Genomic DNA, 15,211 nt, shown 5'->3' on the forward strand with positions numbered 1-15,211 from the left:
TTCCTCTCCCTGTCACAGCATCCCAGGTGAGTCCTTCCCTAGCCCAGTCTGACCTGCTTCCTTACCTCACCATGGCAGTCTCAAGAGCCCTCATGGGCTGTCCTTCTCTCTCTGTCTCTCCCTCTTTCTCTCCCCCCCACCCCCACTGCCTTCTCCCTCTCTCTCCCTCCCTCCTTTCTCTTCCTCCTCTCTTTTTCCCCCTCTCCGCTTCAAACTAAATTGGTGACACATTTGGTCCTCTTTGTTCTGGACATATTTTGTGCTGCTTGCTCTGAGTACCCAAGCCATTAGTTATAATTCTGATTAGACCTGACTCATATTCAGCTGAGGAGTTTTGAATTTCAGAGAGTACTGCATCAGGTTTCTTCTCCAATTTTTTTATATTCAGATATGGTGAAAAAGGAAGAGCGATTAGGATAGAAGTCGTCGTATATACAGGCAAAGAAGGCAAAAGCTCTCAGGGGTGTCCAATTGCCAAGTGGGTAAGTAGTTGGTATTTCTACACTTTGGTGGGAGGGAGGGATGGGAGGATTGATTGGTACTGCCTTGGTCTTGAAGTTTCCTCCAAATGGTACTTGGAGCTAAGTATTTCTATCTAATAGAATGCTAGTCAGTGAGACGAAGTGGAAGGGACCCTGGGAGGCAGGAGATGGGGATTTACATCTAGCTGTGACTTTGCTTCCCTGAGCCTCCATGTCATCATCTATGAAATGGACACACTGGGCTGTCGGCACAACTTGAGGAAATCTCTTTTCATTTCTACTTGCGGTTGGAGTACTTTGGGTTAGAGTCAGTATATGTTTTTGAGAAGAGACAGCAGCCAGGCCAGGGGTGCCGTGTGTCTCCTGAAGTTTTTGTTAGAGGAGGCCTGGCTAGCAGAGGGGTTCTTGTCTTGAGTTTGGGGACTGGCTCGAAATGCCCGAAGTGTGTTCTCATTGTGATCATTGTGGCATAAGGGCAACAGAATCCACAGGTAAAAGGGAATAAGCACCTGAAAGGCATATTGTGGAGGAAGCTAGTTTGTGCAGTTGTGGTTTTGTGGATGTGGCTCTGAACCCTGGAAGTCTAAGGATTGGGGTGTAACTCTCTGACAAGGACAAATTGATTCCTGGTGAGTGATCTAGTGCGTGTCCGGAGATCCAGCTCTGCCATGAAACTAACTATGCAGCCTTCTGAAAATCATTTAGAGGTGGCTGGGTGCTCAGTGGGTAGAGCGCTGGCCCTGGAGTTAGAAAGATCTGAGTTCAAGTTCAACCTCAGATACTTCCTAGCTGTGTGACCCTGGGCAAGTCATTTAACCTCTGATTGCCTGAAAAAAATGGACCTACTAGATCCTTTGGAGAAGGAAATGGCAAACCATTCTATTCTCTGTTAAGAAAACCCCAAATTGGGTCATGGACTGAAACAACTGAACTACCACGAACAAATCTTTTAATTCCTTATAGTTTCTTCCTCTCTAACGTGAGGGACTTGAGTTTGAATGACCCCTAAGGTGCCAGTTTTAAAGCTAACATGATGCGATTCTTTGATTTTGATCACATATGTGAGACTCAAGATAGAACCTCGAGGTGCCCTGGACGCTCCCTTCTGAGAGCTTTTAACCACCATGATTTTACGTAAACATTCTGCACAGACGTGACTTTGTTACATGCAGACTATACCCATCAATTTGTTTAGCTTTCAATTTCCTAGATTTGTTAGATTTTAATGGTTAGTTTAATGGAGTTAGGGTAGATACTATAGGACTCTCTAAGGGTTATAGAGAGAATAGGAAGCTACAGTCCTCATTCTTCATGCCTAATCTGGGAAGGCTTCCTGAATGAGAATTTTTTTTTTGTTAGAATTAATTTTTATGGCTCTTTTTTGTTATATATCACTTGAAATTTCCCCTGAATTCCTTTCCCTCCTCTCTCCCAGAAAGCCATGACATTTATCAAAAGTTAGTTTTTAAAAAGAAAAAGAGGAACATTCTGAAAATGTATGTGATGTTCTACAACTGTGGACCTCCCACCTTTCCAAAGAGGAATGAGGCAGCTGTCTTGAGAAGATGCTTGCAACAGACTTGGTAGACAACAGATGAGAGGTTTTACCAGGCATGTGTGACAGCCTGTAAGACTCCAGAGAGTGGAATGATCACAGGGATTTAGGAACAAGTTTTCTCGAAATGATGCCATCAATATCCATAAAGTAGCTTATATTTGTCACCCTGTTAAAGACTCCTTTCACATGCATTATTTCTTTTGCTCTCCAAACAACTCTGTAAGGTAGAGATAGGCAGACATGTCTACTCAACACAGATGGACAAGCAGCCTCAGAGAGGACAAGAAACTTGCCCGTGGTCACACAGTTTGTACATGGGGCAGTCAGGACTGGCATCTAAGTCTTTTGACCCCCAATCCAGTACTTTGTCTCTATGTCATACAACCTTGCTGCTATTTGTTGATATCCTGAGTGTGCTCTTAATCTATCAATACTTTCTGGACCTATAGGCAGGGTCAGTCAGGAATTTATTGGGCCAAAAACTTAGAATAATGAAAGCAGAAGGCACCCTTATGGATAGAGCTCATGAGCCAGGGAACAAAGACCAGACAAAGGAATCTTTCTGGTGCCCAGTGACAGGGAGAGCTGGTGGAGGACCTTAGAAGGGGAATACTATAATTAAAACTTCTGCTAATGAGCTTAATTTGTGTAACAGAATTTTGGACTGACTAAAATGCAGATGGTAAGGTAGATGGTGGAATTGTAATCTTTGTGCAAAAACTTTAGTATACAGGAGAAATTTTAAATAATGCTCTGACTCAATAATTCCATTGTTCAGAATACGCCCTGGAAATGTTATTGAAACAAACAAGAAAGAGCTATCAAGAGATTATCATAGAATATACCATTTGTTATTGCCAAAAATTGGAATCAACCTAAATATTCAATGAGGGGAATGGCTAAATAAATTGTAGTATGTTAATATAATGGAATACAATAATGTTATTAAGATACACAAGGCATGAGGTAAATATTTTAAAAGTGTGGAAAGAACTTTGTAAAATAATCCAAAGAGGAGAATGAACACTAATGACGACAATAAAATAGGAAAAAATGGGCAAGAATGAAAGGACAAAGTATCCAGATACTTACAGAGATTAACTAAAAAGTGTCAATATTTTATATATTGAAATTCATTCATTCATTAAATATATTTAGTTAACTTAGTAACAGCTAGTTACTAAGTTAACTTAGTAACAACAATAGCTATAACTAAGTTACTTAGTTACACAGAATGTAACTGGTTATAGGGCTAGTGTCTGGACTTTGGATAAAGGGAACTCCTCAGGAAGGGAACTCTACCCAGGCTGGTCAGCACCTTCTATGGACTGCCTAGAGCAATGAGAGGTTAAGTAACTTGCCCAGGGTCACACAGCTTACACTCATTAGAGACATGTCTTGAATGTCTAGGTCTTCCTTGTTTCTAGACTAGAGCCCTAGCCATTATGTCATGCTGTCTCTCCATAAATGATTATGTTGGCATTCAATACTTATGTATAATCATGTTTAAAGAGAAAGAACTGGAGGTATTAATTAATTAGTGAAGAGACAGAAATAATAGTGGCTTCCTGTCTAGTCGATAGCATTTATTAAGCACTTACCATGTGTTAGGCATTGTGCCAAGTGCTGAAGCTACAAAGACAGGTATCACCAAGGCATTGCTAATAAAAGAGCAAACATTCTATGAAGGGAGAGAATATGGAACACAGATGATATATACAAAGTAGATGGTGAGCCTGGCTCATTTTTATAGGGTCTTTGTGTTGGAAAGAGTATTGAATGTCATTTAGTCCAGACTTCTGCAGTGCAGGAATTCTTCCTCCCACATTTCTGACAGATGGTCATCTAGCTTCTGCTGCTGGAACACTTCCAGTGATGGGGCACTTACATCCCTTCCATTGGTGAAAACATTCCTACTCTTTCATATGTCATTATGTTAAGCTTGAAATCTGTGTCACTGGAACTCCCACCCATTGGTTGCATCTGTGCCTTCTAAAGCAACACAAAATAAATCTATTCTCTCCCACAAGCCTGTTTTCAAATGTTTTGAAAACACTCAGAAAATCCATTCTCCTAAGTCTTTTTTTCTGAAGCTTTGGTCCAGGATCCTGGAGAGCATTCTGAGGAGTTTGGCCCAAGGACTCCATCCAGGCCAACTGTTTTATTTGAATAAAAGGTGTACCTATAGTCCACTTTCATACCAAGAGTGATTTGTTTTTGACCGTGTTATCTGTAAGTATTCCCTGCTTCATTAGCAAATATCAACTGAGGATCTTTCAGGATTTGAAGAAAAGAATAACCTGGCTTCCCTCCCTGTATGTTCCATTCCTTTCACCTGATAATATTTTACCACTCTGCTCCCCTAATTCATCTCTCCCCAGCTAACTTTGGGTTGTGCTGTGAATTGTGGGATTTGGGATATATAATTTCATGCCTAATCTCCTGGCATAAGTTTAGAACAGATCTATGATCTTTGTCCAGACTAAAATTAATGACTGATCTAAAGGCAATCTGATGCTGCTGCAGTCCGCATGCAATCAGGTTTGCATGCCAAGATCTAAAGGGCACTTTTTTTAGAAATGCTATGAATTATAGAGGTATTTAGGCTAGATTAGAAGACTGTCCATGTATCTTTTTTCTTTTTAAATAAGTTTATTTTTCTCCCAATTACATGTATAAATAATTTTAACACTCATTTAAGAAAATGTTGAGTTCCAAGTGTTCTCCCTCCTTCCCTGATGTCTCATCTCCTTGCGATGGTAAGCAAATTGTGCAGTCATGCAAAATATTTCCATATTAGTCATGTTGTGAAAGGAGACACACAAAAATCCCAATAAAAATAAAGAAAATGAAAAATAATATGCTTTGATCTGCATTCAGACTCCATCAGTTCTTTCTCTGGAGGTGGATGCATTTTTCATCATAAGTCCTTTGGAATTGTTCTGGATCATAGTGTTGCTGAGAAAAGCTAAGTCATTCACAGTTGATCATTATATAATATTACTGTTACTCTGTACAAATGTTTTCTTGGTTCTGCTCATTTCACTTTGCTTCAGTTCATGTAAATCTTTCCAGGTTTTTCTGAAATCATCCTGCTCGCCATTTCATGTAGCGCAATAGTATTCCATCACAATCATATACCACAACTTGTTCAGCCGTTCCCCAGTTGATGAGCATCCCCTCAATTTCCAATCCTTTGCCACCATAAAAGGAGCTGCTATAAATATTTTTATACATATAAATCTTTTTCTTTTTGGGTATGCACAGTTTGATAGTCCTTTGGGCATAGATCCAAATTGGTTGATCCTCCAGAATGGTTGGATCAGTTCACAACTCTACCAGCAGTGCATTAGTGTCCCAATTTCTCCATATCCCCTCCAACATTTCTTCCATTTTAGCCAATCTGATAGATGTGAGGTAGTACCTCAGAGTTACTTAATTTGCATTTCTCTAATCATTAGTGATTTACAGCATTTTTTCACAACTATAGATAGCTTTGATTTCTTCTTCTGAAAACTGCCTGCTCATATCCCTCATATGTCCATGTATCTCCCTTCTCCTTCCTTCTCCACATTAGTTTGTAAGTTCCTTGAAAATTGACTATATGTCGTACCTGTCTTTTGATCTTCTCCAGGGTCTTGCACTTAGTACTTGCCTAATGCATATTTATTTATTGATTGAATTGAAATAAAATCTATTTATGAGAAATAATAGAAAGACCAATGATCATCTCAAGTTGATTGCTTTTGTTGATGCCATAATAATATTGTTCATTTGTGGATGGGTGTTTATTCTGCTAATCAGCTCTTTCTCAGCCACCAGTTACTTGATTTTTTTCCAGGCCTTTGAGAAAGCACAGTTTAAAGAGAAGGCTAAACATATTGAATCCACGTACATCTCCCTTTATAAGTTCAGAGTTTTTTCATTTGTTCTGTTGGAGTTGGAGAAGGGGCTGGACATACTGTTTGGAAGAGGCCGAGAGCACTAAAAGGCCCCCAGCTGAAACATGCTCCTACATCCAATCCTGAAGCATTTAGTAGCCCTACTATGTAAAAGGAAAGTGTTCACCAGCCAAAAGAGGATCTGTCCTCGAGGAGCTTCCAGTTCAGAGGGAGGAAGAGGGAAGTGCAGCATGTCAACAGACAAATTCATACATGATTATTTGCAGAGAGATAGAAAACAAATACCTAAGGGAAATCAGAAAAGACCTCTCTAAGAGGTGACACAAACTGAATCTTATAGCAACTTAGGGAGTCTAGGAAGGAATGTGGGAAACACATTGTGGAAGCATGGAGGTGGCATGGGGGATAGAGCACCAGGCCTGCAGCCAGGAAGACTTGAGGTCACATTTGGCCTCATCTTCCTCACTGTGTGACCCTGGGCAAATCACTTCACTTATGTTTGCTTCAGTTTCTTGACTATAAAATGGGTCCATAATAGCACCTCTCTCCCAGGGTTGTTGGGAGGATCAATTGAGATGATTGTAATGTGCTAGCTCAGCATCTGGCACACAGTAGGCATGCTATATAAAGATTTATGCCCTTTTCTTTTCCCTTGAAAAGTTAAGGAGTCAGGAGATGAGTAGGTACTAACCAAACGGGAGACTTGCCATTTGGGTGGTTAGTAGCAGGAGGGCAGCAGATGACAAGAGAATCTTACATCTCCATGGAGGTACCTGAAGATTTCTCTGCTGTGGGGGTCCTCCAAAGCCCAGCTTGGAGACTGAGCCACCACTAATTACAACAGTCATTTCCAAGAAACATTTACCCTTGTATAAACAGCGTATCGAATGTTAGGTTTAGGGACAAATCATGCGTTTGTCAATGGCGCCTTTCAGACCAGATGCAAAGCTAAGGCTCAGACTAATTACTCCTATTAAAGATTCCCAAAGGTCCTTTTCCTAGGATTATAAGAGCCTTGAGGAGGAGTCTGAGAGCAGCAGTTCCATTCTGTAGGCCAAATGCTCCTGCCCAGGAGCTTGGTTCTGGAAATTGTAATTTGGCTCCTCTGCAGCACGTTTTCATTCCAAATATACTACAATAATTTTCACTAGTTATTCTCTCATGAATACCATGCAGTTTTGATGTCTTCTTTAAATGGAAAGCAAAAGAAACTGCGTCCAGAAAACTGATGTGACCTTTTTGAAGTCCCACAGGGAGCTGTTGGCAGAGTCAGGTTTCAGATTTATAGTTCCTGAAGCCCAACCTGTTCCTTAACCCACTGAACTAAGCTATGGTTTTGTTGTTGTTGTTTTAATTATCTGCATTTCACTTTATGTGTGATGGTCTGTTTTGTGTTTTTGTGGATATATTTGTGTCATTGTTGTGTTCCATTCCTGGATTGCACACTAGATTATTATACCCAGGGCTTAATGTGCTCTTATAATAACATATTGTTAATAATATACTATTATAGAATAATAAACTATTTTATATACATATTATGTATGTGTACTTTACTGCAGTGCACTGTGTTTTTGGAAAGGCAGCGTGGAATACTGGATAGAGTAGAAATTATGAAACCCTAGGTTCACATTGTGGCTTTAACACCTACTGGCTGTATAGCCCTGGGCAGGTCCCTTAACCTCTCTGAGCCCTTAGCTGCTCCATAAGACTGTAAGCTGAAGAGAAAGGGCAGCTAGGTGGCATAATGGATAGAGTCTGGGGCTTGGAGTCAGGAAGACCTGAGTTCAAATCCAACTTTAGACACAAATCTTAATGTATGTGTGTGTGTGTACATATACATATGCATGTGTACATATATATACATATATGTATGTATAAAATTTGCTTTACAAACTTTAAAGTGTGTTATAAATACTATCATCATCATCATTATTATATTTATAAGTGTTAAAGGGACATAGTTTACTGTTTCTACCTTGAGACTAGGCTGTGGCTGCTGTAGTTTTCATGGTACTATGAAAAGTCTCCAAGCAATGAAGGAGAGATCATAGCTGGGCTTTCTAGTGCAGGGCATGAGGCCAGGCCAAGGAGAAACTCACAGGATGGACAAGTGGAGTTGGATGGCCAGTTATATAGGCCTTAGAACTGACGGTATCAGCTCCGGCCATGTCTTAAGGAAAAACCACCAACAAAATGGCCAATTCCGGTACCTAAAGCCATGGAAGGGATTGTAGGAAGATCAGCCTGGCAGCACAGAGGGACCCATGTGGAGGAAGAATCCTGATTTAATTTGGAAATACGCAGGAGTCTAGAATGCCAGGCTGATGACTTTAATTTCAATATTGACAAATATGGACTCCCTAGGTTGCCTGAAAAATTGACATGATGAAAAGATTACGTTAGGTGTCCTAGAGTTTGAATGATGTTGAGTGTTAATTATTTATTACGATGGAGACTATCAAAGGCCTGTCATGAGGACTGATGGTGTTTCTGTTTTGAATCCTGAAATTTTAGAGCTTCAAGGCATTACTTAAAGATCACTTAGTCCATGGGTCACCAGATCTGGTTGTAGGCATGGGGTTTTTTTTCTTATCCTCCTCATTATGGGCAGGAGCCCTGGCAGTGCCATAGAGAAGAAAGCACAGGGGGTTTGGAGCCAGAAGATCGGAGTTTGATTCCTAGTACAGCTGCCTTTATGACCTTGGGAAAGTCACTTCCTTGGGATAAGGGATTGTTTCCTTCTTTGCATCTTCATCAGCACCAAGCACAGCCCCTGCTGCTTAATAAAAGCTTGCTGAGTTACTGAGTGGGCCTCAGTTTCATAAGACTAAAGTTTGAAAGTGAGCTAAGAGGGGTAATCTAATGCAGCTTCTTCACCTTACAGCTGAGGAAACGGAAGCCCAAAGAAGTCTAGGAAGTTACCCCAAGTTTCACAGGAGCTCAGTAGTAGAATTTGAAATCCTAAATTAAACACAACATGGCTAGGAAAATAAATCTGCTCCCTTTCATTCCTCATCCTCTTCCCAAAAGAGAAAAAAAAATTACCTTCATGAATTTCAATATCAGTGGAAATAATTTTTGGATTATCTAGTCTTAGTATTTGTGAAATTTCAAAGTTTCATGTCCTGGCAGTCGCTACCTCTGTGAAGCTTCAGTAATATTTTTTCCTCTGTAGGTTGTTGACATCTGTACTTCAATTTTAGTAACTTTTATCTATTTCTTTCCATCCTAGGCAGCTAATTTATTAAAATGATTAGAGAGCTGGACCTAGGTCAGGAAGACTTGAGTTCAAATCCAACCTTAGATACTTACTAGCTGTGTGACCCTGGGAAACTCACTTAACCTCTCTTTGCCACAGTTTCCTCGCTGGTAAAGTGGGGATAATAACAGCACCTACCTCCTAGGGTAGTTGTGAGGATCAAATGAAATAATATTTGTAAAATACTTAGCACAGTGCCTGGCATATTGTTTCCTTCAATTTTCTCTTCAAATATTTCTTTCCTCCCTCCTTTCTTCCTTCTTTCCTTCCATCTATCCATCAGTGTCCAAGAGGTCCACAATAGTCCTCTGATTAAGGACCCTGTAGACATCTGTTTTGGCAGCTTGATCAGTTTTTTAAAGCTTGCATTCTCTGCTAATGTCTTGGCAGTTACTTTCCACAGAGGTGTGGAGTGCTCTGATGGCTGTCGGCCAGGTGTGGAGTGAGGGTGACTATTGGAATATATATTCACTATATTAAATTAGATAATAATTTTCAAGTGCTTAGCGCGGTAGCTGGCACATAGTGGTTGCTATTTAAATGCAATTCTCCTCCCTTCCCCCTAGATGGAGGGCTCCAGAAAGGAGGTTTGTTTTCTAATATATTTTGAATTGTTGCCTGTAGAGTCTTTTGGATCTGTGACTACAGCTCTTGCCATCTGTCCAGTTAGCAGATCTGGTGGCATTCGGAGTCTCCTCAAATGGCCTCATCTGGAACAGTCACTCCTTTCTAGACACTGATGATCCATTCAACAAACACGGAATGCTGTCTTACATAAGACAAGCACTCGGTATCACACATTCTTGTCCTCAGAGAACTTGAAGTCTGATATCAAGGATCCTAGAATCCCATGTAAACCAATTTCTAGCCAGAGAATAAGAACCTATAGAAGATATAGACTCAAGACAATGATTGGAGGAACTAAGGCCACTTACTCTGCAGTCAACAGCCCCTCTCTGACAGTTTTTCTATTTATTCCAAACATCAAACTCATCAGATCCTCATAGTTACCTGCAGATGACCCATTTTTGTGTATTTCTACGGTCCTTACCAATCCTAAGAACACTGGTCTAGTTTCTGTCCCCCAGGAGTGGGTCTTGAGGTACAAGTTGTAATCAAGTCAACAAACATTTATTAAGCATTTCCTAGGTGACAGGTGCTGTGTTAAGTAAATGCTAGGGATAAAATGAATGACAAAAATAGTCCTTGTCATCAAAGAACTCATTCTATCTGAGGAGACAACATGCAAACAATTATATATCTACACGCTGTCTTCAGGGTAAGTGGAAGTAGACTGAGATGGTCCTGTCTGCTTTGCAAAATCTACCCTAGGGAAATGAAAAGTTACCTCACAATAAGACCGGGATGAAAATAAAATTAAATTTAGTTGGAAGACATTTTTGAAAGTCCAATGAGACTCCTCTGGCCAAATTAGAAAAGATGAGGCAGATAAGCCCTAGCTTAAAAGGCAGCAGAAACCTGGGACAGATAGCCATGAAACTGCTGCCAGAGATCCCGGAGTCAAAGATCAAGGAGCTGAACTACTCTGATTTCATGGGCTTAATAGGATTTAGAGCCAGAAGGAACTTTCCAGATCATGCAGCCTAAGCCCCTCATTTTGCAGATGAGTAAACTGAGTCCCAGAGAGGTTAAGTGATTTTTCCAAAATGAGATAGGTAGTAAATAGAAAAGTCAGGATTCAAACCTAGATCTTCTGCTTTGAAATCCTTTTTCTCTTGTAAGTTCTACTCATTATTTAGGACAGGAATTGGCAAGCTCTTTTTTTTTTAACCTATTCATGACCGGAAGCAGTGAGACCCATTTATTTCTGTATGTACCATTGATCAACCTAAGGTGTAAGCACCAGAAAAGGGAAAAAAAGAAAAGCAATAGGAAAGAAAAGAAGAATGACTTATAGGACCTTAGAAATTTTAGGTTGTAATTTAGCCTCTTACTTCATGTAAACATTTAACCTACAGTATTCCCAAAAGCTAGTCATCTGGCCACTCACTTTAATACTTTCAGTAACAGGGAGCTCCATTTAAAAAAATCTTTATTAGCAAGGATTTTTGTTGGTTTGTTTTCCTATACTGAGCCTAAATTCAGCCACTTAGAACTTTTACCCTTTGTCCCTAATTCCTTTCTGTGGAACAACAGAGAATTGCTTTTCTTTTCCATTGACAGATACCTGAAAAAAGCTGTGTTGTCCCTCATGCTTCTGTGTCTTCACTGGGGCTAAACATTGCTTTCAGCCATTTCTGAGAGGACCTGATGACAGATTTGTTCCCCATATTGATCCCCCTTTTCAGAGTATACTAAATTATGGTTACATTTTAAGCCTCTCCTTTAAAATGGGGTGCCTAGTTGCATATAATATTGTGGATTTGGAAATGAGTCCAAAGCAATGTGGGAACATTATCTCACTTGTGCTAGATACCATTCTTCTTTTATCCCAGTCTTTTAAAAATAGCATTAACTTTTTTTGGAAACCACATCACACTATTGACTCACATTGTACTTTAAGCCCATTAGTAAGTAATGCCTTACCTTTTTAGCATGAATTGTCGTTAAACAAGATCTCTTTCACCCTCTGCTTTGTGAATTGGGTTTAAATTTAGGAGTGTTCATTCATCCCTATTCAATTTTATAACCTCCATTTTTCTGCCATTTTTTTACATGCTAATTTTGTCATCTAATGAAGCTGGAAGAGATAGTTAATGTGTCATATGTAAATGTGATATGTGCCTTCCAGGTTTTCAAGTCTACTGAAAGTGTTGGCCAGGACAAGGATATAGCTATGTGGCACACTTCCAGTTGACACTGATCCGTTAGTACTGGAGATGATTGCTCAGCCAACTATATACCTCTACTGAACAACTATTTTTCAACCCACATTTTTTTCTTCAAGTTAAGTCATCAAGTAATTATTAAGCACCTACTGTTTACCAGGCACTGTGCTAAGTACTGGAGATACAAAAAGGGGAGTGGGGCAAAAAACCAGTCTGGGCTCTCAGGTAGCTCACAGTCTAATGGGGAAGACAACATATAAACAACTATGTACAAAGGGTTTTCTTGGCAGAGATAGTGGAGTGGTTTGTCATTTCCTCCTCAGCTCATTTGACAGATGAGGAAACTGAGGCCAACAGGGGTTAAGTCACTTGCCCAGGGTCAGATAGCTATTGAATGTCTGAGGCCAGATTTGAGCTGAGGAAGGTGAATCTTCTTGCCCTCAGGCCTTTAATATTCCATATACTGCATCATCTAGCAGTCCTCAGTGGCCTTTCCCTGCCACAATTGCATCTTGTAGCATCTCCTGAACTGTCCATCTGTACTGAGTATGCCTTGGGCTTACCATCTCAGACTTCCATATCCCCAACCCCCCCAGGAGGTGGGGTGGCTCTTCTTTAATGCTGTTGGCACAAAACTCCCCCTGCCCCCGCCCATTTTTAGCCACAAGTGACAAGTATCCTAATTTCATTTAACCAATTAATATCAATCAGCATTTGAAAGGGGTATTTACTTTGAAGATATAGAAGCAGAAAAGTACAAACATTTCCACCTCAGCACTTTGGAGGCACACTCTCCCCTATATCATCTCCTCTCTGAGGAGAGTGGCCTAACTCTTAGCCAAATCACTACATAACCTTTATCCAACCAAGTCCATGTGCAAATGTGGTATTCCTGTGGGGTGAGTGTCTCAGGACCTCAGTGCTGGGCTACCTGCAAAGCCTAGAAAGGACTTGAGACCTGCAGAATAGACAGCTTGTTCTACTGAACTTTCAACATTCATAAGGTCATAGTCTCAAATTCCTTTGAAAATGAAAAAAATGATGAGGCAGGCAAAAATCAAGACCCATATTCCCAGGGTCATCTGTCCACCTCAGAAGTGGGGAAGGCCTGAGACTCCCCTTGCCCTATTGGCTTTCAACAGATGTTGTCTGGCACTGAAAAGCCAGCTGAAGAAAAGAGACCAAATCCAAGAGAAGATGAGACCAACAAAGGCCTTTTGAAGCCTCCCCCACTTCTGGCTGATGCTGGGCAAAGAGGCTTCCCAGGTGGGAAGCAGGTATAGAGCACTCCATCATGGTTCTGCTGGAAGTGGTCTTGCTGTCCTCTTCCAGGTAGAGAACAGCATTAATTAAGCACACCAGTGTACTCTGCCAGGCTCACAAGGACTGGAATTATCGTCTAGTCTCCCTTCACACCTTTGTACATCCTAGGAATAAAGATATAGGCAGGAAGGGAGGATGCTTTTGGTTATGGCTAGCTCAGACAAGAGCTGTTTCCAAACTCATTCAAACAGGTAGCCTTTACTCTATTTAAAGTGGCTTCTTTACTGTATGAAGAACATTCAATTTTCATTCTTGCTTCCATTTCTGAAAGCCTTCCCTAGGTGATGCAGTAGATAGAGCACTGGGCCTGAAGTCAGGAAACCTGAGTTCAAATTCTGCCTCAGACACTTCCTAGCTGTGTGACCCTGGGCAAGTCACTTAACCTCTGTTTTCTCAGTAACATGGGGACCTTACAGGGTTGTTGTGAGGACCAAATGAGATATTTGGTAAATGCTTAACACATAGTAGGTACTATATAAATGCTTATTTTCTCCCGTCCTTGCTTTCTAAGTTTTGTCCTTCTTTTAAGCACTAACTTAGGTCGCTCCTCCTCTATGAAGCCTTCTTTGGTTGCTTTAGTCTTCAGTGATTTCATTTGCTTTCAAACCCCTATGGGACTGCTCATAGTCTTGTGCCAGGCCTTTGGAGCTCCATTTCTGGAACTCTTCAGTTTCCAGAGGTCAGTGGTACTGAAGCAGTAGGCATTTCTTTGGCATGTTTTAACTTGTACAATTGGAGGTATTTAACTTGAGATATCCACAAAGGCTGGGTAAGCCTCAGGGAGCAAATATACCACCAGGTCACAGTCACCATATAAATAAGAATATTACCGGATTTCTGGAGGGGCAGGCTCTATTTCCAACTTAGCCATCAGGGTTACATCTGGGCCTGGGAAAGATAACCTTTAAATCCCAGCAGGAAGAGGGAGAGAATTAATGATCCAGAGAGTGGCAAACACCCATACCCAGGTTAAGCGGGGCCCTGGCCTTTCCTCCCAGTTTGGTGCAGGTGTACCTAGATTCTGTCATACCCCAAGGACTGCTGTGTAGGATAAGACCTGACATACAAGAGGAAGAGGCAGGCAAGCTTTCATTCAGCCATCTCCAATTGGTTTCCTACATCTGATATCACAGGTAGGGGCCACCAATTAATGAGGCTGCTTTGGGCATGAATTTTTGCAGCCAGATCTGGGATGCTTCAGAAAAGAGGCAAGGCCCAAGGACCCAGGAGTCAGAAGGACACATGTTGAAGAGATACAACTTGTAACAAAAAAGGCCATGTCCAGGAAGCCAGAGGCTTTTCTGGCTTTTACTATGGTTTCAAAGTCAAATCACAGTTTGTTTCCTGTGATTTTTTTTTTCAATGTAGGGAGGCTTCCCCATTGGAGAAGCACAAGCACCCTCGACCAGTGCAGACCTGTAACTGTTTCATAATGTAAAGTCTTAGAGTCGACTGTGGCCTTAACCCAGGGTCCCACAGTGAGCCGTTATGCATGAGAACCAGGATTTGGGCCCAGGTGTTCCTGACTTCAAGGCCAACTCTAGCCATTATACCACACTCCCCTGCAGCTTCTATCAGTAAGCTAGTTTTTTTTTTTACCACTATCTCAAAGTCTGTTTCTCTTCACAAATACTTATTCTTCCTTGTACATTATTTTTTGAATAATACAGAAAAGACTAATATGATTTCCAGGGGCAATCAGCCCAGGTTTAAAACTCTGGTCTATACTACTTTGGCTTTTCTATTGTCTATAGGGTTGGAACAGCATCAAACAATTTGAAACTGTGCATTTCATGAGAGACACCATGCTACAGTGTTTGGATGCAGGGCCAGCCTTGAATTCTGGAAGATGCTTCAAGGCTTTACTCTGACCTATGCTAGACCTCTGGGAAGTC

General features: G+C 40.9%; 1 protein-coding gene across 1 annotated transcript in view; it reads left to right on the forward strand.

Moving 5' to 3' along the window:
• Positions 1-15,211, forward strand: part of TET1 (tet methylcytosine dioxygenase 1) — a 166,187-nt gene that overhangs the window by 81,298 nt on the left and 69,678 nt on the right. The window contains exon 6 of the mRNA XM_036735530.1: positions 389-482. Within this exon, the coding sequence (XP_036591425.1) occupies positions 389-482 (94 nt within the window). The remainder of the gene's footprint in view (positions 1-388; positions 483-15,211) is intronic.

Source organism: Trichosurus vulpecula, chromosome 8 (genome assembly GCF_011100635.1).
Source record: "Trichosurus vulpecula isolate mTriVul1 chromosome 8, mTriVul1.pri, whole genome shotgun sequence".
Lineage (NCBI taxonomy): Eukaryota > Metazoa > Chordata > Mammalia > Diprotodontia > Phalangeridae > Trichosurus > Trichosurus vulpecula.